This window comes from Ursus arctos, unplaced genomic scaffold (genome assembly GCF_023065955.2).
Source record: "Ursus arctos isolate Adak ecotype North America unplaced genomic scaffold, UrsArc2.0 scaffold_14, whole genome shotgun sequence".
In the NCBI taxonomy this organism is placed as follows: domain Eukaryota; kingdom Metazoa; phylum Chordata; class Mammalia; order Carnivora; family Ursidae; genus Ursus; species Ursus arctos.
The window spans coordinates 69097926-69124051 of NW_026622808.1; the positions used below are offsets into that span (position 1 = coordinate 69097926).

At 48.5% G+C, this 26126-nt stretch overlaps 1 protein-coding gene and 1 non-coding gene across 2 annotated transcripts; both read left to right on the forward strand.

Moving 5' to 3' along the window:
* Positions 1–2: 2 nt before the first annotated feature.
* COPG1 (COPI coat complex subunit gamma 1) lies at positions 3–25276 on the forward strand. Its single transcript, XM_026501470.4, has 24 exons — positions 3–193; positions 1121–1173; positions 1622–1702; positions 1960–2031; positions 2141–2220; positions 4003–4078; positions 4349–4441; positions 4834–4920; positions 6428–6585; positions 6673–6806; positions 7897–7964; positions 8210–8398; positions 9295–9390; positions 11866–12109; positions 13333–13408; positions 14808–14911; positions 15384–15509; positions 15819–15887; positions 18864–19006; positions 19537–19708; positions 20424–20521; positions 22245–22383; positions 22712–22810; positions 24793–25276. The coding sequence occupies exons 1-24, from the start codon at positions 157–159 to the stop codon at positions 24921–24923; spliced, it is 2625 nt and encodes an 874-aa protein (XP_026357255.1). The 5' UTR covers positions 3–156; the 3' UTR covers positions 24924–25276.
* On the forward strand, positions 3190–3293 carry LOC113257313 (U6 spliceosomal RNA). Its single transcript, XR_003316925.2, has one exon. It is a non-coding gene; the product is annotated as a U6 spliceosomal RNA (small nuclear RNA).
* Positions 25277–26126: the final 850 nt, after the last annotated feature.

Here is a 26126-nt window from a genome sequence, read left to right on the forward strand (position 1 = left end):
GGGTTGTGCGCTTGCGCAGAGCGCAGATTGCGCTTGCGCAGAGCGCAGGGCGACGTGGCCGGCCGGAAGTTGCCTTGCGGAACCGCCGCCGGATCGCCGCTGCTTACCGCACGGGTCTATCGTAGGGCTGCTGAGTTGCGCCCCACTGGCACCACCATGCTGAAGAAATTCGACAAGAAAGACGAGGAATCGGGTGAGGGGGCGTAGGCTTGGAGAAGGTTGGACCCTAGCGCAGGCTCTCTGCACACCCTCCTCGGAGCCCTCCTTCCGGGCCTCTGCCTAGACCTGAAGCCGAGACCCAGTGAGGGACAGGGGTTGTGCCAAGGTCCGCAGCTGGTTAGTGGCAGGCCTCGGAGAGCCCGAGCATGCTCCACTACCCCATCTCGTGAGCTCGGACCACGATTCGCGGAGTGACCTTGGGCGGGTCATGCGCCTCTGTGGGTCTCAGTTTCCCCAGCTGTCAGGGGGAGGGGCCCGGCCAGATGCATCATTGTGACTTTATCCGTGAGACATCTTGGGATTCGCCGAGGCTGCGCTGCTGCTGGCCAGATGGGCGTAATCTGTGGAGCCGGTGTTCTGTGACTGAGAACCCTCTTCCTTTCCTTTATAAAGCAAACATTTATTGAGCGTTTATGGTATGCCAGGCACTGCATTGCGCTCTGAGACTGCAGTAGAATCAATGAGACACTCAGTGCCTGAGCTGGAAATAATACGTCACAGGCACAGTGGAGAAGATAGACACCAGCCGGATAATGACATATGTATTTAATTACACATGTGACATTTGCTGTGAAGAAATCCTAGTCACTAGGAGATGGTGGTCCCCACACATTGTAGGGACTCAGTTAAGTACAAGTTGCATAAATGAATGCAAGGCAAGACGCTATGAGAGGCACAGAAGGACTGTGCTAGGGCTGCTGGGTGACAGAGTGGTTTGGGGTAGAGGGAGCTCCCTGCAGGAGAGTGGTAGGATCTATATGCAGGTTGTAGAGCTTTGATTGCCATTCTGGAGTAATTTGAACTCGACTAGGTAGACAGTAGTGATATCTTTTCCTTCTCTGTGTCTGGAAGGTTTGCAGTTTAGGCTTACAACCTAGACTCAGTCTTCTCTGTTCTCTAGGTGGAGGCTCCAACCCATTCCAGCATCTTGAGAAGAGTGCAGTACTCCAGGAGGCAAGTGTCATTTGCCATCTTTCATCCTAAGTGTTCACAATCAATGTGTGCAAAATACTAACACATTCAAAGCGGTGGTTTAAAGAACAGTAAGGGAGAAAACCTGTTCATGGAAAGACAGGAAAACTTCGTTCCTGGAGAGACTTCATTATGCTTGCATTTGTTGTTGTTGTTCTCTGTCTCTGTTTCTAGGTAACAAGTGTTCACTAAGCATCTGTTAGTAAGTCAGTACATCCCTAACTGATATTTAGGGAAGATTTGAGGAGTTGTTAATAGATGAATTAAGGAAAAAGCAAACTAAAAACTGTTCCCTTGTGAAAATAAGCTTATTCAGGCAAATGTATTTATTTACCCTGGGACTTCTCAGACCTTGAATGTGCTTGAGGGCAGTCAGTGGGAGGGAAATAAACTAGGCAAGAAGGCAGTGTTCTTGGTTGCTTCTTTTTAGGCCCGTGTATTTAATGAAACTCCCATCAACCCTCGAAAATGTGCCCACATCCTCACCAAGATCCTTTACCTCATAAACCAGGTAAGAGGATGGAGCTTGGGGGTGGGGAAAATGGTGCTGGGGGTTATTGGGAGGGTTGCTAAGTCAGATAGCCCTTAGGGTTTTGACAGCTCCTGTGTGGTTGTCATCCAGCTCTGGGTCCCCTCAGTGTCTAACTCTGATGTGTTGCCCTCGATGGAGCCTCTACAGGGTCTGGGGATCTGGCCTGGGCTGATGTGGCAGGAAGAGCCTTCTGGCTTCTCTGTCCCAGGCTGTGATTTCTTTTTTGATTAAAACAGGGGGAGCACCTAGGGACCACCGAAGCAACCGAGGCCTTCTTTGCCATGACCAAACTCTTTCAGTCCAATGATGTAAGTGCCCTCAGTCAGTATGGTCTACCTCTATGTGGATTGGAGTTTTCCTAGTCTTGGCCCTCATGCTGAGCCGAGGGTGATAGTGCTTTTCCTATTTCTTTCCCAGCCCACACTCCGTCGAATGTGCTACTTGACCATCAAGGAGATGTCTTCTATCGCTGAGGATGTTATTATCGTTACCAGCAGGTGAGTCTTGGGTCTACGGATGGCTCCTTTGATGGATGCCATTGCCACAGAGGCCGTTTTTTCTCATGTGTATCAGGCAGTGAGATTTTGTTTGACATAATGCCAGGCACCCTTTCCTCTTTTGTCTCCCTCATCTTTCAGTTATTGCTGCCCACCACATGGCAGACTCTAGAGTGTACACTTTAGCTTTTAATTCTCTGGCCTTACTGTAGGCACAAAGCTTTCCTTGCCTCGATTCCTCTCAGTCAACTGAACCAGCCTGGAACTTTCACAAAGACTTTAGTGAGTACCAGGAGAGAACACAAGAAAAATAGACATGGAGGGTGCAGGGGGTATACAGACAGGCTCACTTACCAAGTACTGGTTTCTGCTTTAGAATGAATTACTCAGGGGACAGATGTGACTAAAATATAATCCCTGTCCTTAAGAACTACGGCTCAGTTCTCTTATTCTTGCCACACTTTGGGGGTGGAGGGGGATGTCGTACATTCCATTGTAGTTTCGTTCAGAAAATATTTATTGAATGTCCACCCATCCCTGTGTATAGCTCTGGGAATATATCACCAAATAAGACCAACATGAGCTCTGCAGCCCCAGAATTGATGGTGAAATAGCCAGGCACACAGGCGTTAAGATATAATAGAGTTTGGGGCACCTGAGTGGTGCTGCCTTTGGCTCAGGGCTTGATCCCAGCGTACTGGGATCAAGCCCCACATCAGGCTCCTCTGCTAGGAGCCTGCTTCTTCCTCTCCCACTGCCCCTGCTTGGGTTCCCTCTCTCGCTGGCTGTCTCTGTCAAATAAATAAATAAAATCTTTAAAAAAAAAAAAAAGATATAATAGAGTTTATCATGGGAAGTATGATAGACTGTGAGAACAGACCAGAAGGATATACAACTTGAATTTGGATTAGGAAAGGTCTCCTAGACCTGTCTGAGTAAAGTCCTGAAGGATGAGTAAGAAATAGGACAGTGCTTGCTTTGGCAGAACATATACTAAAATTGGAATACAAAGAAGATTAGCATGGCCCCTGCTCAAGGATGACTGGCAAATTTGTGAAGCGTTCCATACTTTTCCAAAAGAAAGAAAGAACCCACTGAGAACAAATCTCTTCCAAAAACTCTTATTAAAAAAGACAGGAAGGGAGGGGGGGTGGGAGGAAGGAAGAGAGAGATAAGGGCGCCTGGGTGGCTCAGTCGGTTAAGTGTCTACCTTCAGCTCAGGTCTGGGATCGAGCCCCACATCAGGCTCTCTGCTCAGTGGAGAGTCTCCTTCTCCCTCTCCATCTGCCCCCCCACCTGTGCTTTCTCTCACACTTGTACTCTCTCTCTCAAATAAACAAATAAAATCTTTAAAAAAAAAAAAAAAAGGAAAGAGATAGAAATTTAGATAGATAGATAGCAGGACAGAGGTGGAGGGGGCCAGGAATGCTCCAGGCTGAGGGAATAACATATACAAAGACATGGAGAGGAGAGATCATGGCCTATTTGGGGACTTCTCTGTTAAGAAGTTTATACTTGATGGTAATGGGCAGTAGGAAGCCTTGGGAATGTTTTAATCCAAGCCAGAGAGTGACCTGGTCGTTTCGAGTTTTATAAAACTCTCTCTTGCAGTGTGGCTTGTGCCCAGGAAGGAGTAAGAATACAGTGAGAGCACTGGTTAGGAGACTCGTATAGTAGTTCAGGCAGCGTGGTGACCAGAGCTGGGGAAGAGTGGATGGGGACATGTGCCTGGGAAGGGCCAGCCGATCTCCTGTGTGTGGACAATGCTTTCCCCTTCCACAGCCTGACAAAGGACATGACTGGGAAAGAAGACAACTACCGGGGCCCGGCTGTGCGTGCCCTCTGCCAGATTACTGACGTGAGTCTCCTGCCCCCATCAAGCAGCCATTCTCCTTCCCTGCTTCTTGCCAAGGCTCAGTCATGATCCTCCTTCACATGCATTTGGTTGTCCTGTGTCTCCTGGGCAAAGCACTGAGCCAGGCGATGCGGGGGTGCGGGTGGGGTGCAGGAACACCAGAAACAGGTTTGCTTCCTTCTTGCCCTCGCTCTTCCCACCCATCACCTGCGCTCCTGACGGTCACCAAGGATTGATTGGGTCCCCTCCTGCCCCCACTCATTGTCCCCACAGAGCACCATGCTGCAGGCTATCGAGCGCTACATGAAACAGGCCATCGTGGACAAGGTGCCCAGTGTCTCCAGCTCTGCCCTGGTGTCTTCCCTGGTGTGTAGCTAGGGACCCTGGGGGGCTGAGCAGCAGATTGGGAAACTGAGGAAAAATCAGAGTTGCTTTTCAGTAGGAAAAAAAGTGTTTCTGTATCCCCAGATCTGAGAGTCCCACCTGCTTTCTTAGTGAAGCGTGCTGGGGAACTCTTGATCCATCCTTTGGGGTGACAGATTGTTGGAATTTGGGTCTGGTGGGAGATCTGCCACCAGGGCAGAGAGTGAGGGTAGGAGCTATCCTTGTGCAGTGTCTCACAAAAGCAGCACAACGGAGAGGCTCTGGGCTGTGCCTGAGGGAGGACCCAGAGCTGGACTGACCTGTGAGCTGGGGCCAGGAGGTATGATGGCAGAGCATCCTGCCTGCCGCGTCTTAATGTGCTCTGTTGCCCATAGCACCTGCTGAAGTGCAGCTTTGACGTGGTCAAGCGCTGGGTGAATGAGGCCCAGGAGGCGGCATCCAGTGATAACATCATGGTCCAGGTGAGGTGTGAGCAGAGCAATGATATTTACAATTCTTAGGCAGATGACATGGCACTAGCCAGTCAGAATGGGCACTCACCATGGAGATCCTGGTGGTCCCTAGCAGGAGCAGGTTTTACTCTTTTGTCATTGGATTGTGGGGAGACTTGGGCGTCTGGGAAAAGAGTCCAGGGTAACACTTGGGAAGGTTTAAGTTAGAGGCTGCTTACCAGCTGGTAATATCCAAGTATTTGATAACCAGCATTTTGGGGTATGGGAGGTAGCAAACGTGTCCCAGGCAGGCAGAGGGCCTTTGCCAAGCTGCCTTTGTTAGTGATGCATATAAATACTTCGGTGGGGCTTTCAGCTACTTAACTCTTTTTCAGTGACCTAGGCCAGGATTTCCCTTTACCTTTGTGAGTCTCAGCTTCCTTGTATGTAAAATGGGAACGAAAGTGTCTGCCTCAAAAAGCTGTGAGGATAATATGAGACAGCATCTAGAACATCCGAATATCTGCCTTCTGCTCAGGTTATGATCCCAGGTGATCAAGCCTCGCATCAGGCTCCCCACTCTGCTTCTTCCTCTGCCCTTCCCCCGGTCATGCTCCCTCTCCCTCTCTCTCAAATAAATAAATAAATAAATAAATAAATAAATAAATAAAATCTTTAAACAAAAAACAAAACAACAACAACAAAAAAACCCATCTGATCTATTGGGTACCTGTAGGTGCTTCCTGTGTGTTTATCTCTTTTCTTTCTTCTCACCCCTTGTGCTGACCTCTCCTCTCCTCTCCTCTCCTCTCCTCTCCTCTCCTCTCCTCTCCTCTCCTCTCCTCTCCTCTCCTCTCTAGGGCCAGCTGTGGCCCCTCAAAATACTTCCCAGGGTCAGAGACTCCCACGGTTGCATGACTTAGCCTTTGAATGCCATTCTGGTAAAGAAACAGAGCAGGGGGATAGGAAGTAACTCTGTGCACCCTACATCTCCAGAAGGGGAGTCCCTTGACTTTGGGCACTCCAGACCTAGCTTTGCCAGCACCGGCCATGAGTCCTTGGACAAGTCAGTGGGACTACAGATACCTACCTTCAGGGGCGTTGTAAGGTTTAACGCTGTAAGGTCTCATGGGAAGTGTGCCGCACGCCACCCTTACCACACATGTCCATGCTTGGGGCCTGGCTCGCACTTTATCTTTCTTGTTGAAAGTCACCGCGTCCCATTCTTTCATCTCTGTGGCGTCTGTTGTCCCCTCCACATCTGTCCTCATGCTGCCTGTTAGGACCCTTGCCAAAATCGGGGGCAGGAGCTAGATTACAGATACACTCACGTGGTTTATTGAACATTGTGCCAGAGGCGATCCGTACAGAGCATCTGGGGAGATTGTCACAGCCACTCTGAGGTAGCTACTGTGATGCCCACCTTAGAAACGAGAAGGCTGAAGCCCAGAGGGATGGAGTGGCCTGCCTAGGGCCACTCAGCCAGGAGACCTGAGCTTCACACGCCTGTGCTCTGCCATGGTCCCCTGTCCTCTAGTACCATGCTCTGGGGCTCCTGTACCACGTGCGTAAAAACGACCGCCTGGCTGTCAATAAGATGATCAGCAAGTTCACCCGGCATGGCCTCAAGTCTCCCTTTGCCTACTGCATGATGATCCGGGTGGCCAGCAAGCAGCTGGAGGAGGAGGACGGCAGGTAATGGCTCTTGTCTCCCCTGGCCAGCTGATGCCTCGTTCAGTGCTGGGCCAGCCCCAACTTCTTGCCACCCGTGTTCTTTTGTAGCCGTGACAGCCCACTGTTCGACTTCATTGAGAGCTGTTTGCGCAACAAGCACGAGATGGTGGTGTACGAAGCCGCCTCGGCCATCGTCAATCTGCCAGGCTGCAGCGCCAAAGAGCTGGCGCCAGCTGTGTCAGGTTACCGACATCCTTCGCCCCAGCCCCACACGTTCATGCCCACTGGGAGCTAGGCCCAGGGCTGAGGGTTGGGGAAAAGAAAGAAAAAGCCCTCCGGCGGCCACAGTGTAGTGTTAAGAAAAGGATTCGGGATCTAGTGAGTACGTGTCGGTGCCAGGCACTGTACCAGGCTCTCTCTCAAGCATTATTTCTGGGATAGGGTACTTTCAGTTCCATTGTACTGTTCATTAAAGAGCCTGGGGCTCTGGTAAGAGGCAGAGGTGGGGTTCAGATCCACTCTTCTGCCTGTCGGGCTGGCCAGCCATGGCAAGAGGGCCTGGCAGAAGAACCCGAGATTTAGAAAACCAGTACATGCTCCGCAGGGGCCAAGCTGTCTCAGACAAAGGAGAAAGCAATTCAGAGGGGTCACTCAGTGTCACTCAGACACTGGAGCCCGATGGCCTGGGTTGGAGGCCTGGCTTCCTGACAGCCAAGGCACAGGGAGGGATATGCTGCCTGACGTGCCACCACGTAGGCTAGGAACCAGGGCAGTTGGTGAAGCCAGGACTGAGGTAATTCTGCTGGTTTCCGTTCATGCCCAGGAGAGAGGAGTGCAGTTCTCCTTCACAGGGGTAAAGGGCTCAGGCTTCAGGTGCAGGCAGTCCTGGATTTCAATCCTGGTTCTGCCATTTACTACAGCTAGTCTAGAGTTACGTTCGCAGCTTTACCGCTGCGTGCCTCAATCTCTGTATCTGTTAAACGGGGATCATAGTAAGAGCTGCTTCGTGAGGTGGGGAGAAGTCAATGAGACGAGGCACAGCGGCTCCTTCGCACAATGCCTGCTACGCGGCAGGTGCTCAGTAAGCAGCAGCCGTCACTCACGACACCCGCTGGCTCTCACGAGCCTATTAAAGTCTGTCTGCTCGTGAGCTCTCTTCCTTGGTCGTGGTGAGGCTGCCAGCAGGGAAATGAGCACAGGGTTTGGGTCTGAACAGCGTCCTAGCCCTGGCGTGCCCTCCGTGCCCTGTCCTGCCCTTCTCCTGGAGGCCTGGGCTGTCCCAGCTGCTGAACAGCGAGGGCAGCCTGGCACGTGGCATCTGTCTCCCCACAGTGCTCCAGCTTTTCTGCAGCTCACCCAAGGCCGCTCTCCGCTACGCTGCTGTCCGCACCCTCAATAAGGTAAGGGTTTAGGGGTGGGCAGAATGGGGGACTGGCCTTTTGAGAGGGTCAGGGAGGTGGCCTGATCCAGCTGGAGGTATGTTGTGCCCCCTGACCTGAGTTGCAGCAGGTGTGGTGCTGGTCACAGTTGCTTGCTACCAGATAGTGAGATGGGCTCATGCAAAGGACCTCTGACCAGGCCCGAGACATCCAGGGGAATAACTGAAATTCCTTTTTATCTCTTTTCTCTCTGTCCTCCCAAACAGGTGGCCATGAAGCACCCGTCCGCAGTGACGGCCTGCAATCTGGACCTGGAGAACCTGGTGACGGACTCAAACCGCAGCATCGCCACACTGGCCATCACCACGCTCCTCAAGACTGGCAGCGAGAGCAGCATCGACCGCCTGATGAAGCAGATCTCGTCCTTCATGTCGGAGATCTCGGATGAGTTTAAGGTACCTGGGCGTGCCTGGAACACCCACCGTCCCCAGAGTGAGGAAGATACTCTGTGCCTGCTCCCCCACGTTCCCCAGCCCAGGCCAGGATCGACCTGGGGGCTGGTCAGGCTTGAGGACGTGGTGGAGAGGGGGTGGCACGTCACCCTTCACAGGGCTCAGCCTTGGGAGATGTGCACATCCTGCTTGGGGTCTTTGTCCATATTGTTCCTTTGTGAGGCCAGTTGGCAGGGCACAGAGTGAAGACGGAGGGAGCAAATGTCAGAGATTTCTCATTTTCTGGTGTGAGCTGATGGTGGTGCTGTTGATCAGTTTGGGGAAGGAGGGACAGTTAGGTCCTGGGTGAGGAGAGCGAGAAGGTAATGATGGTGATTGCAGACATGCTGAGTTTGAGGTGCCTGGTGGACATTTGGAAACACTGGTCTTGAGCTCAGACAAAGGTTTGGGAGTGAGTGGCATAGAAGAGGTAGGTAAAACCACACGAGGGGGTCAGACTGCTTAAGCGATAGTTTGCAAAGGGAAGAGGGCCAAGGCCAGAGTACCCAGGGAGGAGTGAGAACAGCTGATGGGTGAGATCGTGGGGGTGGAGGTGGGAGGAGAAGCAGGACAGGTGGGATGGAGAGGGGCCTGTGGACTTAGCTTGAGGTCTGAGAAAAGCAGAGTTTAGGGGACCCAGAGTCTGGATTTGGGGCTGTTGGGACTGGTGTGCATGCCACCCTAGTTGGATGGGCTGGGGATCATGTGCTCCCTGAGGGTAGAGATGGAGTTCCTCTCTCCTTGCCGTCTAGGTCCACGGCCTGGCCGGGCCTAAGAAAAGACTCCGTTGGCACTTAGTGAACTAAGTAACTTGACCCTCGTAGCAGGGGCTGCTGCTCACGCATGTCTGTTTGACTCAGGTGGTGGTGGTCCAGGCCATCAGTGCCCTGTGTCAGAAGTACCCTCGCAAACACGCTGTGCTCATGAACTTCCTGTTCACCATGCTGCGGGAAGAGGTAAGAGCAGGCATTTGGGGCGTGACAGGTCTCATTCAGGGAGTGATCTGGCTGCTAGCTCCATGCTCAGTTTGGAGCCAAGATCCTCTTCTTGGGGGGTACCCAGATCAACCCATTAACCAGGTGGATTTCCTGGTGCCTGCGGCCATTTATACTCCTCACGGACCACAGTATAAACATTCACCAATTCCTAGTCATTAAAGTAATAACCAGTGACTCACCAACCTAGCTTTAAAGACGCAGCAGATGCCCTGTGGCGATGCTTGTGCCAGAGTCAGAAAACCTGTGTTCTTCACTGGCGTCTAGTATAGAAATTTTCTGGGCCATTCCAGGGGCTCCAGGGTTGGTTCCTTCTGAAATTGATGCTCATAATGTGACATTAGGTTATGGTTTTGTTTCTGATGTGTTTTAGTGATTGACTTACACTGCCTTCCTTGGTGTCTCAACAAAACCAATTAATTCAGAGGAGCAGAAGTGAAGGGTTTTAGAGTAGATTTGGTCCCCAGATATCTGGTGCCCCTTTGCCCCAGCCCAGAGTGGCCCTTGGACCAAGGCAGGTGAGGATCCCTTGCCTGGGGTGTCTTTGGGCTCCTGAGATATTAGAGGGGAGGCGGGTGCTAATACCTAGGGATCCCTCAGCTAATGGGTCCAGGACTTTAGAGACACTACACAGCGTACACAATCTTGTAATCCACATAACAGGCCTTGTCACCAGACATCATTTTCTCCCTTTAAAAATCAGGGATCTGAGACTCAGAGAGGTGAAGTGACCTGCCTGTGGTCACCTGCCCAGTAAGTATCTGAGCCAAGATCTGAACTGAGATGTATCTGGCTCCAGACTCTGTGGTTTTCTCCCAGACTTCCTTTCCTCCCAGAAAAATTCATGGTTTCAAATAACAGTTAAGTGTAAGACCTTCACTCATTAGAGTGCAGCTGTCAGATGCTGAGACCTTGTCTTCTAGAAATGGGTCTGTTGCTCGTGCCCAGGGGTGTGTCATTCTCTGGTCAGAGCAGCTTCCTGCAAAGCCTCACTGAAGTTACTCTGAGCTTCTTGCTGCCCCCCATGCTGCTTGGCTGGCTGTAAAACTGATCCTGAAAATAGTGTTTGAAGGTTTACAGTGCGCCTGCTCACATAACAGCCTCACTGAAGTACAAATAGCATCTTACTTACTCTTCACAATGACCTGTGAAGTAAGTACACTGAGGTCCTTATTATGAAGGTGCCTGAGGTTCGGACAAGGAAAGTGACTCACAGCCATAAAACAAACTAATCTGAGAACAGGGGCCAGATTTGACCCGCAACCAAGTTTTTACTTGCATTGTACAAAGTTTTAAACATTTCAAGTTAGTGGCCATTATTTGCAAATCAGGAAAACAGCCACCAACACCGGCGCAACGGATTTCTAGTTTCTCCTACAAAATTCGGAAGATCTGGCCACACCGGGTTGAGTGGCGATTTCCCTCTTTAGGTGCGATGGGCACCGTCCAGTGCCTCACCCCTCCCATCCACTCCACTTCTGTTGCCACATTACATGCCTGGCACCCACGGGCATCTCACCACCTCTGTCATTAGAGTCTGTAAGTCGCAGAGCACAGATTTGGTCTGGGGTCTTCTGGTTCTCTCCTGCCCTGTTCTGTTTTGGGTTGTTGTGTTTTTTTTTTCCATTGTGGTAAAATACACATGACAAAATTTACCATCTTAACCTGTAAAGTGTCTAGTTCAATAGAGTTAAATATATTGATATTGTTGCAGAGCTCATTTCCATAACGTTTTCATCTTGTAAAACTGAAACTCTGTGCCTAATAAACAATAACTTTCTATTTCCCTCTGCAGTCCCCAGAAACCGCCCTTCTTTCTGTCTCTATAAATTTGATTACTCTACATATTTCACTTAAGTAGAATCCTGCATTATTTGTTTTTTTGTGAGTGGCTTATTTCACTTGGCATAAATGTCATTGAGTTTCACCCGTGTTGTAGGACATCTGAGAATTTCCTTCCCTTTATGGCTGAATAATCCATGTTATGGATAAGACCACATTTTATTCATCCATTCGTCCATTGATGGACACTGGTTGCTTCCACCTTTCGGTGATTATGAATAATGCTGCTATGAATGTGGGTGTACAGCTGTCTTTTCGAGACCCTGCTTTCTGTTTTTTCGAGTATATACCCTGAAGCAGAAGTGCCAGATCATATGGTAATTCTGTTTTCTAAAATTTTCTGAGGAACCCCTGTACTGTTTTCCATAGCATCTGTACCAGTCTGCCTTTTACTTCAAAGTTGGGAAGGAAAGTGAGACCCAAAATGTTTCTGTTAAACTACCTACTATTAGAACTGGAAGGGCACCAGTGAACATTCAGTCCACGCCTTATGTTTTACACAAAAAATAAGATAGAGTCCCTGGTCCTGGTTAGGTGCTGGGCCTCACAGAGCAGCCTCCTTGCTGAACTCACCCCCCCCCACCCCGGCTGCAGGGCGGCTTTGAGTACAAGCGGGCCATCGTGGACTGCATCATCAGCATCATTGAGGAGAACACGGAGAGCAAGGAGACCGGGCTGTCGCACCTGTGCGAGTTCATTGAGGACTGCGAGTTCACCGTGCTGGCCACCCGCATCCTGCATCTTCTAGGCCAGGAGGGGCCCAAGACCAACAACCCCTCCAAGTACATCCGCTTCATATATAACCGCGTGGTCTTGGAGCATGAGGAGGTCCGGGCAGGTGGGTCTGAGCCAGTGCTGAATGGGGGCTCTTAACTGCTTCTTGAGCGGATGACCTGCCAAAGGGAGCTGAGCCCAGCCCACGGGTACTCTTGTGTTCTTGCCTCACAAGCTCGGTGGTGTGTAACATTGTGGGAAGGACCTTAGATGAGCGGGTGTCACCCAGTTGAATGGTTCTTTAGCTGTCTGATTTGTGTTGCTGACTTTTGGTTTTTAATGTTCACTACTTGTTAGTGTTTAACTTTCTTTTCTTTGTTGTTTTTTTTGTTTGTCTTGTTTTGGTTAGCTTTTTTTTTTTAATGGTAGCTTTATCGAGATACAATTCACATACTGGAAAATTCACTTTTTTTTTTTAAGAGAGGGAGCATGGGACGCCTGGGTGGCTTAGTCGGCTAAGCATCTGCCTTCGGCTCAGATCATGATCCCAGGGTCCCAGGATTGAGTCCCTCATCGGGCTCCCTGCTGAGCAAGGAGCCTGCTTCCCCCTCGGCCTGCCATCTTCCTGCTTGTGCTCTCTCACTCACTTGCTCTCTTTCTCTGACAAATAAATAAAATCTTATTAAAAATTTTTAAAAAGGGAGGGGAGCAGAGGGAGAGAGAGAAACTTAAGCAGGCTCCGTACCCAGTGCAGAGCCTTATGCAAGGCTCGATCTCACAGCCCTGAGATCATGACCTGAGCCAAAATCAAGAGTTGGATGCTTAACCAACTGAACCACCCAAGTGCCCCAAAACCACACTCTTAAATGAGTGTACAACTCAATGTGTAACTGTCATATTCTTAATTTTATTTTAAATCTTCTTTTCTTCTCATGCCCCCACTGGACAGATTTTTCTTGTTTCAGCAATTGATATTCATTAAGAATAGTTCATTTTCTCATTTATATTAATCCAAAGGCTAATAACTGTGAGTTGAGGCCATTTGGACACAGAAGCTGAGCAGCCTATATGTGGCTGGCTTCTGTGGCCTCTTCGTAGTCAATGCTGAAATGGCTCCTGGAACCTAAGAATGGGGCTGCCTTTTCCCTGACATGGATGAGGGAGTTGAGGCCCAATGGAGGTCCACCCAGGGCCACTCATTGCATTAGTGGCAGGTTTGGGCCTCCATGCTCGGGACTGCTTGGCTCTGGGGCTCTTCTGCTCAGAGACCCATTCTAAGCACTGTAAGTGTCCAAGCTATGAGCTGTCACGTACATTGGGTAAATCATGTTTGCTTCATAAATACAGGTGCTGTGAGTGCTCTGGCCAAGTTTGGAGCCCAGAATGAAGAGATGTTACCCAGTATCTTGGTGTTGCTGAAGAGGTGAGTCTAAGCCAGAGGTCCCTGAGGGATGACAGTGTTCTCTGGGGGAGAGAAGTTATACAAGTATGGATTGTAGCAAAAAAAAAAAACAAAAATAGAAAGCATAGAAAAGCATGAAAAACAGTATCATGCAAAAATCCCGTGACCATTGTTGAGTTCTTTTTTTTTTTTTGAGTTATTTTCTTTTAAAACAGCTTTACTGACATATATTTCACAAGCCATAAAGTTCATCAATTAAAATGTATAATGTGGTGGTTTTTAGTATATTCACAGAGCTGTTGTAACCATAACCATAATCTGAGTTTAAAACATTTTTTTTTAAAGATTTTATTTATTTATTAGAGAGAGAGAGAGTGAGACAGAGCACAAGTGGGGAGGAGAAGGAGAAGCAGGGTTCCATGCAGGGTTCAATCCCAGGGCCCCGAGATCATGACCCAAGCCAAAGGCAGCTGCTTAACCGACTGAGCCACCCAGGCACCCCAGTTTAAAAAATTTTTATCATCCCTAATAGAAACCCTATATCCATGGTGCTTACAGGGCAGAGTAAATGTCTGTTGGGTTAGGGCAGTCTTCGCAGTGTGGGTGTGTGTTCCCATCATTAAGACCCTTTGGTTCCTGTGGTTTTCTTGCCATGTGTGAAGTTTGATGAGGCTGTTTTCAGCTGTTCCTACTTGGCTCTTGTGCTGGTTAGCTGGTGAGGGTGGAGAGAGAAAGAAAAAAAACCCTATATCCATTACTGGTCACTTTCCCTTCCCCCAAAACTCCCCCACCCAGCCCTAGACAACCACTAATCTACTTTCTGTCTCTATGGATTTGCCAGTTTGGGTCCTTTCATAGAAATGCAATCATATAATCTGTGGTCTCTCATGTGTTTGGCTTCCTCATGATGTTTTTTCAAGGCTCATCCAGGCTGTGCCATGTCCCAGTACTTCATTCCTTTTTATAGCCAAAGAATTCATTGTACGGGTAGACCACATTTTAGCTATTCACCAATTGACAGACATTTGGGTTGTTTCTACTTTTTGGCTCTTGCAAGTAATGCTGTTGTGGACATTCATGTACAAGTTTTTGTGGGCCTATGTCGTCAGTTCTCATGAGGATACGTCCAGGAGGGGAATTTTGGGGTCATACTAAATTATTTTTGACATATGCCACTGGATATAGGAAATTGCCTCCTTCACTGGGTGGACTTTAGGGAGAGCGCCCGGGGACTATGAATATGGCCACCCCTAGGTAGACTATTACAGGCTCTTCTGTGCATTCGATGCCTGGATCGCACATCTGGGGACTGCGCTTTAAGAGACTTGCTTCCTTTGACTACCTTCTGCTGAAGCCCTGCAGCATCCCTCCTGCCATCCCTGGGGGCCCCCGTCAGGAGTACTGTGTGTTCTGGCTGCAGGTGTGTGATGGATGATGACAATGAAGTAAGGGACCGAGCCACATTCTATCTCAATGTCCTGGAGCAGAAGCAGAAGGCCCTCAATGCAGGCTATATCCTAAATGGTGAGTCTCCCTGGGTGTCTTTGACTTGGTCCCGCCAGGGCTGTGGCCCTTCTCACCACTCCAGAGCAGGCGCACCCTCCCTGGGTAGAGGAAGTCTGAGGCAAGACATTTTCAGCTTGACTTTCATGGCAACTTCATGGCATCACTGTAACCTCAGGAGACCTAGAATCTTGCGGTTCACACCAATGTGGGTAGAAACAGCTCAGTGAATTGAAACACTAGTCATTAATAAAAGCCTCTCTTTGCATAGTACTCTGCTCTCTATAAATCACTTTCTTATATACATTTAACCCCATACCAGCCCTGTGAAGGAGGATGTAGATGAGAGAGTGGAGCCCCAGAGGGTTAAGTGGTTTTCTCAGTGGTCTAGGGTCATACAACCTAGACCCCAGGGCCTCAGTCTTTTGTGGGGGATTCCGGGTGCTCGTTCTGTCATGTGTTCAGGCAGTATCTCTCTCCCACTGGCTTCTAGGTCTGACCGTTTCCATCCCTGGTCTGGAGAGAGCTCTGCAACAGTACACTCTAGAACCATCAGAAAAACCTTTTGACCTCAAGTCTGTGCCCCTGGCCACCACGCCAATGGCAGAGCAGAGAACAGGTAAGTAATACCTGTGGTTTTGGAGGCCTTCAGATCCAGGCCTCTGTTGGAAGGTCTGCATGGGCCGTGAAGCCACTAAACCTAGCCACAATGGGGGGCTTATACCAAGAGGATGGAATAATCCTTTCTGTATCTGGCTCCAGGAAATGGAGACACATTCACACTCTGTTTCTCACGTGTTCTGTACTCTTGCATGCTTACACTCTCAGAGGGGTTGGAAGTAATAATCCCTAAGTAACAGCTCTGTGGTCAGTACCACACTGCCCTATTACTGGCATTGTTGGTCACCAGGTATGTTTGCTCCTGCAGAAAGCACCCCCATCACAGCTGCCAAGCAGCCTGAGAAAGTGGCAGCCACCCGGCAAGAGATCTTCCAGGGTGAGTAGCAGTGCTTGGTGGAGCTCTCAGGACCTGGGCTTGGTCTCCTCAGCTTTAGGGTAGTTGCTCTCCTCAGGGGAATTAGTAAAGACTCGATCAACCACAGTTTTTTGGTTTTTTTTGTTTCGTTTTGTTTTTTGTTTTAAGATTTTATTCATTCATTTGAGAGAGAGTGAGCAGTGGGGAAGGGCAGAGGGAGAGGGAGAAGCAGACTCCCTGCTGAGCAGGAAGCCTGATGTGGGACTTGATCCCAGGACCCCTGGGATCATGACCTGAGCCTAAGGCAGACGCTTAACCAGCTGAGCCACCCACGTGCCCCTCAGTGACAGTTCTTACTCTTGAATGAGAGTACTTTAGACAGCACATTTGACCGGAGAGTACTTTAGACAGCACCTTTGACCCTCAGGTGGAAGTTATTCGGTCCATTTGGTATTGGAGGAATTAGAAGTTCAGAGAGAGAAAGTGATGTGTGTAAGGTTGCACAGCAAGAAAGTAGAGGGGCTGGAATTAAGATTCACATTAAACTGGCTCAGAGCTGCCACTCAGCCTTGGTTCTGAGGGTTCGGGTGCCTGGAGCTCAGGCTGGTGTCAGTGTCAGATTCAGTACAGTTGGGGTCCAAAGACCCTAGTACTTTTTCTTGGGTTCCAGAGGCGTTCAGTCCACATTGTCTGGAAAGATTTTGTTTAGGTATTTATCTGTCCCTCTGATCTTGTATCTTTTTAAGGGCAGAGGCTGTGTGTCTAACTGTCAGACCATAGTATCTACTAAATTCCCGCATTCAAGGACTAACACATGCCCCTCTTCCTCCTTGAAGGATCTTCTGTGCTCATCACTTCTACTCCAGCTCTTCTGTCTTCTCTTAACTAGTCGTGTCCTTTTATATGCTCCATTATAGCTTTTAGCACAGTGCCTTTCTTTCTCATGGTGAGTTCCCAATTATTGTTGAATTAAATTAAATCTCCCCCCCATTCCATTCCATTCCATTCCATTTGAGAATCCTGTCTTCTGTCATCTTTCAAATTCAGCAACACTAGGATCTGGAGCTAACTGGGATCACTGTAACACAAAACTTTTCCTTCTGTATTACCTTGTCCTTGCTGTTACCACAAATCACCGTAAACTTAAGTGGCTTAGCACAACACCAATTTATTATCTTACAATCTGAGGGCAGAAGTCCAGAATGGGTTTCACTGCATTAGAGCTCCCTCTGGAGGCTCTAGGGGAGAATCGTGTCTTTGCTTTTTCTAGTTTCTAGAGGCCTCCTCTATTCCTCTCCTGGTGACCCCTTCCTCCGCCTTCACAGCCAGCAGTGTGGCCTCTTCAAATCTGATTCTGAGCCTTCTGCCGCCTCCTTTTAAGGATCCTTAAGATTACATTGGGCCCACCAGATAATCCAGGATAATCTCCCCATCTCAAGATCCAGCTTAATCGTATCTGCAGAGTCGCTTTTACCATGTGATACAACGTATTTGCAGGTCCTAGGAGTTAGTTTGTGCACATCTTGGGGCCACCATTCTGCCACACCTTTGAAGGAAGACTCCTCCTAAGTCTCTTAAAGGGTATCAATTTCATCTTTAAACGATCTTCCAAAGCCTGACATTTATTGCATTTAGCTTCACAACAGTCCTGTAAACGAGATTATTATATCTATTTTATTGGTGAAGAATTAGAAACTCAGAGGCATTAACTGATAGCTTCTAGCAGAATCCCCCAGGGTAGTTAAGTGTCAGGTCTAGAAACCTGGTGCCCGGTGAAATAAATTCCCATAGAGAAGCACTATGGTGCCTGATGATCATGATGGCCCAGAAGTGCCCACTGGTATCTAAGCTGGCTCTTTCTGGGCTTTTTACTGCCTACACGTTCGTCAGATACGGTCCTTTGGGTGGCAGAGGGCTGAAGCAGTCACAAAGAGAAAGCAAAAAAATAATAATAATAATAATAGTAATAATAATGATGATGATGTGTACTTTCTGTCTCTATCCATGAAACATGAATTGAGTACCTACTAAGTTCAGGACAAAATATCAGCTCCCTGCCCCCAGGGCACGTTCCTGTCCTTACAGAGTTCAGTTTAATTGGGAAGACAAGTTAAAAATCTTAGAGCAGTGGTCTTCAAATCAGTGTACATCAGAATCATCTGAGAAAATTTCTTAGAAATGTAGATTCCCGAGTCCCAAATCCAGAGATTCTGATAGAGCTTATTTAGGATGGGCCGGGAATCTGAGTTTTTAACAATCCCCCGCCCGCAGGTAATTCTGAGACTGGTGATCTATGACCGTAGTTTGAGAAACGCAGCCCCTGCCATCGAATAGGGAAGAGGGCAGTAGGCATAGCCATCATAGGTGGACATTGTGTGCAGAATGCTGCCAGAGGTCTCCTTCACCTGGATGGGCCAGGGTGGGGGCCTGTGGGCCAGAGCACCCAGCCCAGTGCTGGAACCTGGCTTTGGGGTGTAGGAATAGGCCTTACCAGGTCCCCACAGACCACTTGAAGTAGGGTTTTCTGCAAGTCTGAATCTGAAACCTCTCCTTACTGGCCGTTTATCTTAACTGACAAATGTATAGGACCAGTTTGTTCTTTTGCCTGTTTCTGTGGCTGTAACATCACTCATCTCATCTTTAGAGTTTTCCTTTTAAAAATCTTTGCTGAGCTTCTAAAGCTGTAGGAGTTTCCAAGTGTATTAGGCCTAGGCCATTGGGGTCTCCCAGTCAGTTTTCTGTGGCCGAGGTCTTTTGTGAGACAGAGGGGAAGAGAATATATTCATGGTGGGTGGTACAACTTGAGGAAAGTTAGCAAGAGGAGAAAACGCATTGGTATATTTGGGAGATAGCGAGTACCTTGTTGTTGTATATACATACTCATCCATCTCAGTAAGGTGAAAGACCTGGAAAATTGGCCATGGGTGTTTATTAGAAACCATCGCGGTTGGTCTGGGAACTGAAAGGCTGAGTGAATTTGTGGCCTGTGGCTTTCAGAGCAGTTGGCGGCAGTGCCAGAGTTTCATGGGCTGGGGCCCCTCTTCAAGTCCTCGCCTGAGCCTGTGGCCCTCACTGAATCAGAGACCGAGTATGTCATCCGCTGCACCAAACACACCTTCACTGACCACATGGTGTTCCAGGTGAGCAAGGAAGGCTGAGGCCCTGCTGGGGCTTGGGACTAGGGAGTGGTCCCAAGTGTGATGGGTCCTGTAGGGTCCCACACCGAGTTGGTCAGGAGCCCAACGTGATGATAGGTTCTGTCACCAGCTGGTATGTATCTTGCAGCATTTTTTGTTTGTTTGTTTGCTTTAATATTTCATTTATTTATGTGACAGAGTGAGAGGGGGAACCTAAGCAGGGGGAGTGGGAGAGGGAGAAGCAGGTTTCTCGCTGAGCAGGGAGCCCATTGCGGAGCTCAATCCCGGGACCTCAGGATCATGACCTGAGCCAAAGGCAGACACCTAATGACTGAGCCACCCAGGCGCCCCTGTATCTTGCAGCCTTGACCCAGGACTTCTCTGGCTCCTGTGTGTCAGCATGGCAACAGGGAGCCTGTGTAAGGGTACTGGGAGAGGAGTCATGGGGTGAGTTAGGACCTCCGGGCTCTTCCTCTACAGTAGGGCTTGGACCTAGAGTAGCGTCTAAGCAACCCCTCTCCTCCCTGGTCCAGTTTGACTGCACAAACACACTGAACGACCAGACCTTGGAGAATGTCACAGTGCAGATGGAGCCCACTGAAGCCTACGAGGTGCTGTGTTACGTGCCTGCCCGAAGCCTACCCTACAACCAGCCTGGGACCTGCTACACATTGGTGGCATTGCCCAAGGAAGACCCTACAGCCGGTGAGTCCCTCTCCAGGAACAACCCTGGCCTTGTGGGAGCCCTTGGGATCCAGATGGGGTGGGCTGGTTGTGTACCAGCCGTTTGTCTCCTATGAGAGCTTCAACTCCTTGATTTCAGTCTTGAGAAGAAGAAGAAAGGCTGAGTCCTGGAAACTTGTCATACGTCGTCCCATTTCACCCTCATAGAAGACCTAGGGGGATGAGCACTGCTCTTTCTATTCCTAGATGAGAAAACTGAGACTTAGGGTAAATGAGTCACCTAAGTTCATGTGGCTGGTAAGAGGCAGAACCCAGGTCTCTCTGGTTCTCAACCAGAGGCTCTTTCAATTCACCATGAGAGTACAAAGACAGGCACAAAGACTGAAAACACCCCAACTCCACTCCTTCCAAGGGATCCACCAGCGTCTTTTTCCAGGCTGTGGACAGTGGACATTTGACTGTGGTACAGGCTTAGCCATCCTGTAGCACCTCTGCTCTTCCTGGTTCTTCTTCACTCTGAGGGGGCTCCTCAGACCCATGTCTTGACTCTTTTGCCCTTCCACAAGGTGGTATCTTCTGTTCAGATCTGTGGGGTTGGGTGGCTACTTGTGGGATTGCTGCTACTGATAATATAACAGGGGCCTGCGGAGCAGACCGTGGCCACCTGCCCTGTGGAGGAGCTCATCCCCTGCAGTGGCTAGGGACATCCTGACCACGCAGGCTCTCTTCCCTGCAGTGGCCTGCACATTCAGCTGCATGATGAAGTTCACTGTCAAGGACTGTGACCCCACCACTGGGGAGACCGATGACGAAGGCTACGAAGATGAATATGTGGTAAGAAGCTAGTGTCAGGAGGCTCAATTTTGTGCCTGAGGCTGCAGAGCAACCCCCTTCAGAAGCTAACAACTAGACTTGAAGCTGCTTTTTGCTGTTTTTGGGTCTTTGAAAGAAAGTTTTTTTTAAACTTAACAAGAATATATGCTTTAAAAAAGAAAACTTGGGAAATACAAAAACCAAGTATGAACAAACAGGAAAACATTACTCATAATCCTTGGGAGTTATGTGGGGGGGTGGGGAGGAGTTATATAATTGAGGTCATTCTGGACATTATATATCTTGCTGTTTCCACTTAAAACCATAGTGTATTTTCCTGCGTGATTATAAATACTTCATAAACAAAGTTTTTAAGGACTTTAAAATACTCTGGCATATAGAGATAACTCACTTGACCTTTATCCCCTCAATGTTGGGCATTTGGGCTTCCAAATTTCACTGTGAAGGCTGCATTAAGTATCCCTTCGGGTACAAATTTTTGTCTGCATTTCAGATTATTTCCTTAGGATAGATTCCTGGAAGTAGAAAAACTGAATCGAAGGATAAGCATGACATTAAGACTGATTCCTGTTGTCAGATTGCTTTCTAGAGAAGTTGGATCGGTTTGCATGTGTTGAGTGGTCCTTGCACGCACTCAAAGGACTTCTAATTCCACTTTTCTGAGCTTGGAAGGAGCTGAGTACAGGATCGCTCTGGGGTTTGACCGAGGGGCAGTGGCTCAGTGCCATCTGAGGGCAGACGATTATACTCAGCCTGGGGATGCAGATTGTTCAAGCTCCTCGTGACTAGAGGGACAGTTACTGTGGAATACAACTGATATTCACCATTGTCACAGTGGAGCCATTGTTGAGGGGACCTCCCTAAGCCAGCAGTGACCCTAAGATCAGGAATTGCCCTAGTGGGCACCTGGGTGGCTCAGTCAGTTAAGTGTCTGCCTTCGTTTCGGGTCATGATCCCCGGGTCCTAGGATCGAGCTTCACATGGGGCTCCCTGCTCAGCGAGGAGTTTGCTTCTCCCTCTCTCTCTGCCTCTCCCCCAGCTTGTGAACTCTCTCTCTCTCCCAAATAAATAAATAAAATCTTTAAAAAAAAAAAAAAAAGGAATTGCCCTAGGACCAAGTGAGCTCCTTGGGAGAACTGACCCTGAGGCATTGCTTCTGCTGTGGGAGCTGAGTCCTACTTAGGCACACCTTAAACATCCCCAAGAGTAGGGGCTCAGTGAAGATCTGGTGGGTGAATGAATGGGGAACCTTTATGTGCTCTCAGTCCAAGGTGGGGGGTATTACTGTGTGTCAGGTTCAGGGAGGACACAGATGGAGGTGGGGGTCTAGAATATGTCCAGGCTCAGAGAATACAACTGAGGCAGAGGGTGGGATCTGCTGAGTCAGGAGTGATAGAGCCATAGGAGGCAGACCTTCTGGATCCTTGAGGCACTGAGTCTAGGCAGGCTTCAGAAGGGATGTGATCTTGCAGCTGACATCCTCAGGTGAGTACTTGGGTCAGGGCATTTCTATTGAAAGGACACCACTTAGCTGTATGCACTTGAAGGACAGATATCCAGGTTACTGTATGTCCCCAGAGCCGAGCACAGTGTTCAGAGCCTAGCTAGCACCTGCTGAATGCGTTGCAGAAAGGGATGAGCAGTGAGTTCAGAGCAGAGGTGTGCGAAGCAGGAACTCATTCCCCTGGAGGTGTTTGCCTAACTTCCACCCCCATCTCCCCAGCTGGAAGATCTGGAAGTCACCGTTGCTGATCACATACAAAAGGTCATGAAGCTGAACTTCGAAGCAGCCTGGGATGAGGTAGGGGATGAGTTTGAGAAGGAGGAAACATTCACCTTGTCTACCATCAAGACACTTGAAGGTAAAAATCCTTGTCTGCTATTGAAATGTGTCCTCTCCTTTCACCCCTGCCGGCCTTTGCCCTCCAGAGATCCAGGGCCCTGTCAAGAGCACATACTTCAGATGCCACTTCATGAAAAGCTCGCTAGAGGAGCGCCCGGCTGGCTCAGTGGAAGAGCCTGCAACTCTTGATCTTGGGGTCAAGAGTTTGAACCCCACGTTGGGTGTAGAGATTACAAAATAAATAAGCCAAAAAAGCCCCTTAGAGCAGGCTTAGGGAATGGGGGCGTGGTGGTGACACAAAGGGGAAAGGAGATGTGGCTTAATGATGCTGGGATTTCTCCCTACAGAGGCTGTGGGCAATATCGTGAAATTCCTGGGAATGCACCCTTGTGAGAGGTCAGACAAAGTGCCAGATAACAAGAACACCCACACGTTGCTCCTGGCTGGTAAGCAGCATTTCTAGGTGGGAAGTGCCGGTGTCGCTCACAGCCTGGATGCCACTGCATCCTGGGTTGAGGGCTCCCACTGGGAACACAGGAATTCAAATTCACAGCATTGAAAATTCACAAAGTAAAAAAAGACCAGCAGTGAAATATCCTCCGACTCTTGCTGCCTGTCATCTAGTTCCGTTCTGACAGGCGACCGGCACTGCTATTACAAACAATGCTGGTATAGCCTTCCAGTGATTTTATGGAGATGAACTCTAACATGCACACATTTCCCTATTTTAACTCAAATGTTTATGTGTAAATGGTATATACATTGTTTTGTACTTCAGTCTTCACTTGACAAATCTTTCCTATGCCTGGCTGGCTCAGTTGGTAGAGCATGGGACTCTTGATCTCAGGGTCGTGAGTTTGAGCCCCACGTGGGGGTGGAGATTACATTAAAAATAAATTGAAGAATACATAGAGTTTCCTCTTTTTCTAATTGTGGTAAAATGTACATAATGTTAAATGTACCATTTTGAGCCCCAGTATACAGCTCAGTGGCGTTAAGTACATTTGCATTATTGTGCAGTTATCAACACTGGTCCTTCTCCGGGACTTTTTTTATCATCCCAGAGTGAATCCTCATACTTTCCTGTAGCTTCCTTGTATTTCATTGTATGGGTGTACCATATTTTATAGAACCAGCCTGTATTGATGAACATTTAGATTGTTCCAGGCTTTTGCTCTTACAAACAAGGCTACAGTAAATAATCACTACATGTGTATATATACACATACTTTATTTTGCATGTATGCCCTAAGGCTATCTATAGGATAAATTAACCAAGGCATTATTAAGTCAAAGTGCATTTCTCATTTTGATAAAATTTCCAGTTGTCTTCCATAGGAACTGTATACCTTTCCTTCCACACTGTGGACAACATCGTGTATTATCAGTATAATATAGTAATCGGTAATATACACAGTATATTATCAAATCATTATCAAATGATCTTTGCCAGCCTGGGTGGAAAATGGTATCTTAGTGTAGTTTTTATTTTGCATTTCTTATATATTGAATGATGTTAAGCTTCTTCCCAGATATGTGTGCCATTTGTATTTCTTTTTCTCTGAATTATTTCCATATCCTTTATCTAATTTTCTACTGGTTGGTCTTTTCTAATAGGAATGGGATTTTAAGAAGTCAACATGGAAATTTCCAAACTTACACAAAAATTGAATAGTACAGTGAACCCTCACGTGCTCATCCTCTAGCTGCAACAACTAACAGCATCTATACCACCACTCACTCTAACTCCCCACCCCAGGTTATTTTAAAGAAAATTCCAGATATAGCAGTTTGTATGTAAATGTCTCTGTATGTTTCTCTAAAAGATAATAGCGCTTTGTTTAAACCGGTAGGGATAATACAGTTGTCACACCTAAAATTGAACAAAAGGAGATGGGAGGGTTTTTTGGGTTTTTTTTTTTTTCCCTGAGTGTTTATAAACACGGTTGGGAGGCAGCTCTGCTTCAGTGCCCTTCTTACAGCTGATAGACCCCAAGCGGATGTTTCTGGCCACACTGAAGCAGTCCCCTGGGTCTTGCAGACACCTGCAGTGCAGTTTTATCATGGAGGGGCTGTCCCTACATCTGTGCTCTTAGATTTAGCCAACATGCGTGAGAGCCTCTGTGTTCCCAGGTAGAAGCTTTGTATGTTCATCAATTCATTTGCACGTGGCAAAGCTTTAAAAAAAAAAAAAAGGCTAGTGTAATTATCTTCTCTACTTTGTAGTTGAGAATACTGTTGCTCAGAGAAGTAAAATGACTTGCACAAGATCTCACTTAGGGATTTCAGACCAGCTCCCCTGCTTCCAGGCCCATTCCCATTTCAGTACACCACAGCTGCCTTGATCAGTTGCTGTAAATGCCACCCTCAACCTACCCTCTGCCGCTTACTTCTTCCTTACACACCTGTACTTCTGTCTTCCCTCTAGGTGTGTTCCGGGGTGGTCATGACATCTTGGTGCGCTCCCGACTGCTGCTTTTGGACACTGTAACAATGCAGGTGACAGCCAGAAGTTCAGAGGAGCTGCCAGTAGACATCATCTTGGCGTCTGTGGGCTAAGGGGCCAGGCTGCATGAGCCCTACTCCTACCCTATTCCCCTCAACACTACGCAGAAGTCACGCCTTCATCCTGAATCCAGTGGAAACTCCTTCCCAAGCCTCTGTATCAAAAACAATTAGAAATCACTGAAAAAAAAAATTTTTTTTTAATTTAACCCTTGCCCCAGGATGGCCAGGGGGTAACCTTTTTTTCTTTTTTTAAATAGGGGATGATTTTAGCTTGTTCCAGCAGAACCTGCTGCCGTGTCAGGGTAGGGACATCGAAAATGAATAAAGTGCTCACACCTCCTCTTGAATTTATCCCCAAGAAAACCATCTTATCCATATAAATAAATCAGCATGTATTTATTGAATGCCTGCTACTTCTGCAGACTCATGTTTAAGGGCTCCACTTTCCACTTCCCCCTTCTGAGCCCCCCACCAAGAACACCTGCTCTATCCATTCCCACCCACAGCCTTTTCGCTTCTGTACTTGAGGTCAGACCACTCCCACTACTCTCCATCCAAGCCCCAGGAACAGGAGTGGTGCAGGTTTGCTGAGGGGATGATGGCAGGTCCCGAGGTCATGTGCCTGTTCTTGCATCCTCACCATCGCCCTCCTTCTCTAGGTGATGAATAGAGCCCTCAGAGGGCTTGGGGGGGATCATTTGGGCGTTCCCTAGCATGTACACTGGGGTTTGCCTGCTCCCAATTCAGTGAATGCACAGAAGGGAAGAACAGCCCTTAGAGAGCACTCTGTTCGCTGAAGATGGAGAAATCCTTGGTTTATGTCCCAAGGGAGCAGGCTCAGCCGCCACCTCGTTTGCTATTAAACTCAAGCCAGGTGCCTTTGCTAATTTCATGGGTGAAATACACCTGCAAAGCCTGTTTTTTAAAAAATCTAGGCCTCACCCTTAGAAATTCAGATTTGGGGGTCGGGAGGTAGGTGAAGTCCCTGAAAAGTCGCATTCTGGTGCCCACGGAAGTATAAGAGTGACTTGCGTGATTAAAGGAAGTTTTCCTGATGATTTCTCAATTTTTGCCCCAAAACTCTGAGGCGGTTAGCCTCCCTGAAAAGTAATGAGAATGTTTCCTGTTATCCCTACAACGACCCCGTGCCCTAGTTCTGGCTCCCGCCATACAGACGAGGGCGCTTCATGCTTCCTGGAACCCACAGAGGGTCTCTGCCAGCGCCGCGGAGATGAGCCGGTTCCTGCGGCTGGC

What these genes read in the sequence shown, in the direction of transcription:
- COPG1 (XM_026501470.4), top strand. Translation starts at nt 157, where the DNA reads ATGCTGAAGAAATTCGACAAGAAAGACGAGGAATCGG. An exon ending in TCCTTTACCTCATAAACCAG is followed by an intron (nt 1,703 to 1,959) that starts GTAAGAGGATGG and finishes TGATTAAAACAG; the next exon opens with GGGGAGCACCTAGGGACCAC. An exon ending in AATGGCAGAGCAGAGAACAG is followed by an intron (nt 15,510 to 15,818) that starts GTAAGTAATACC and finishes TTGCTCCTGCAG; the next exon opens with AAAGCACCCCCATCACAGCT.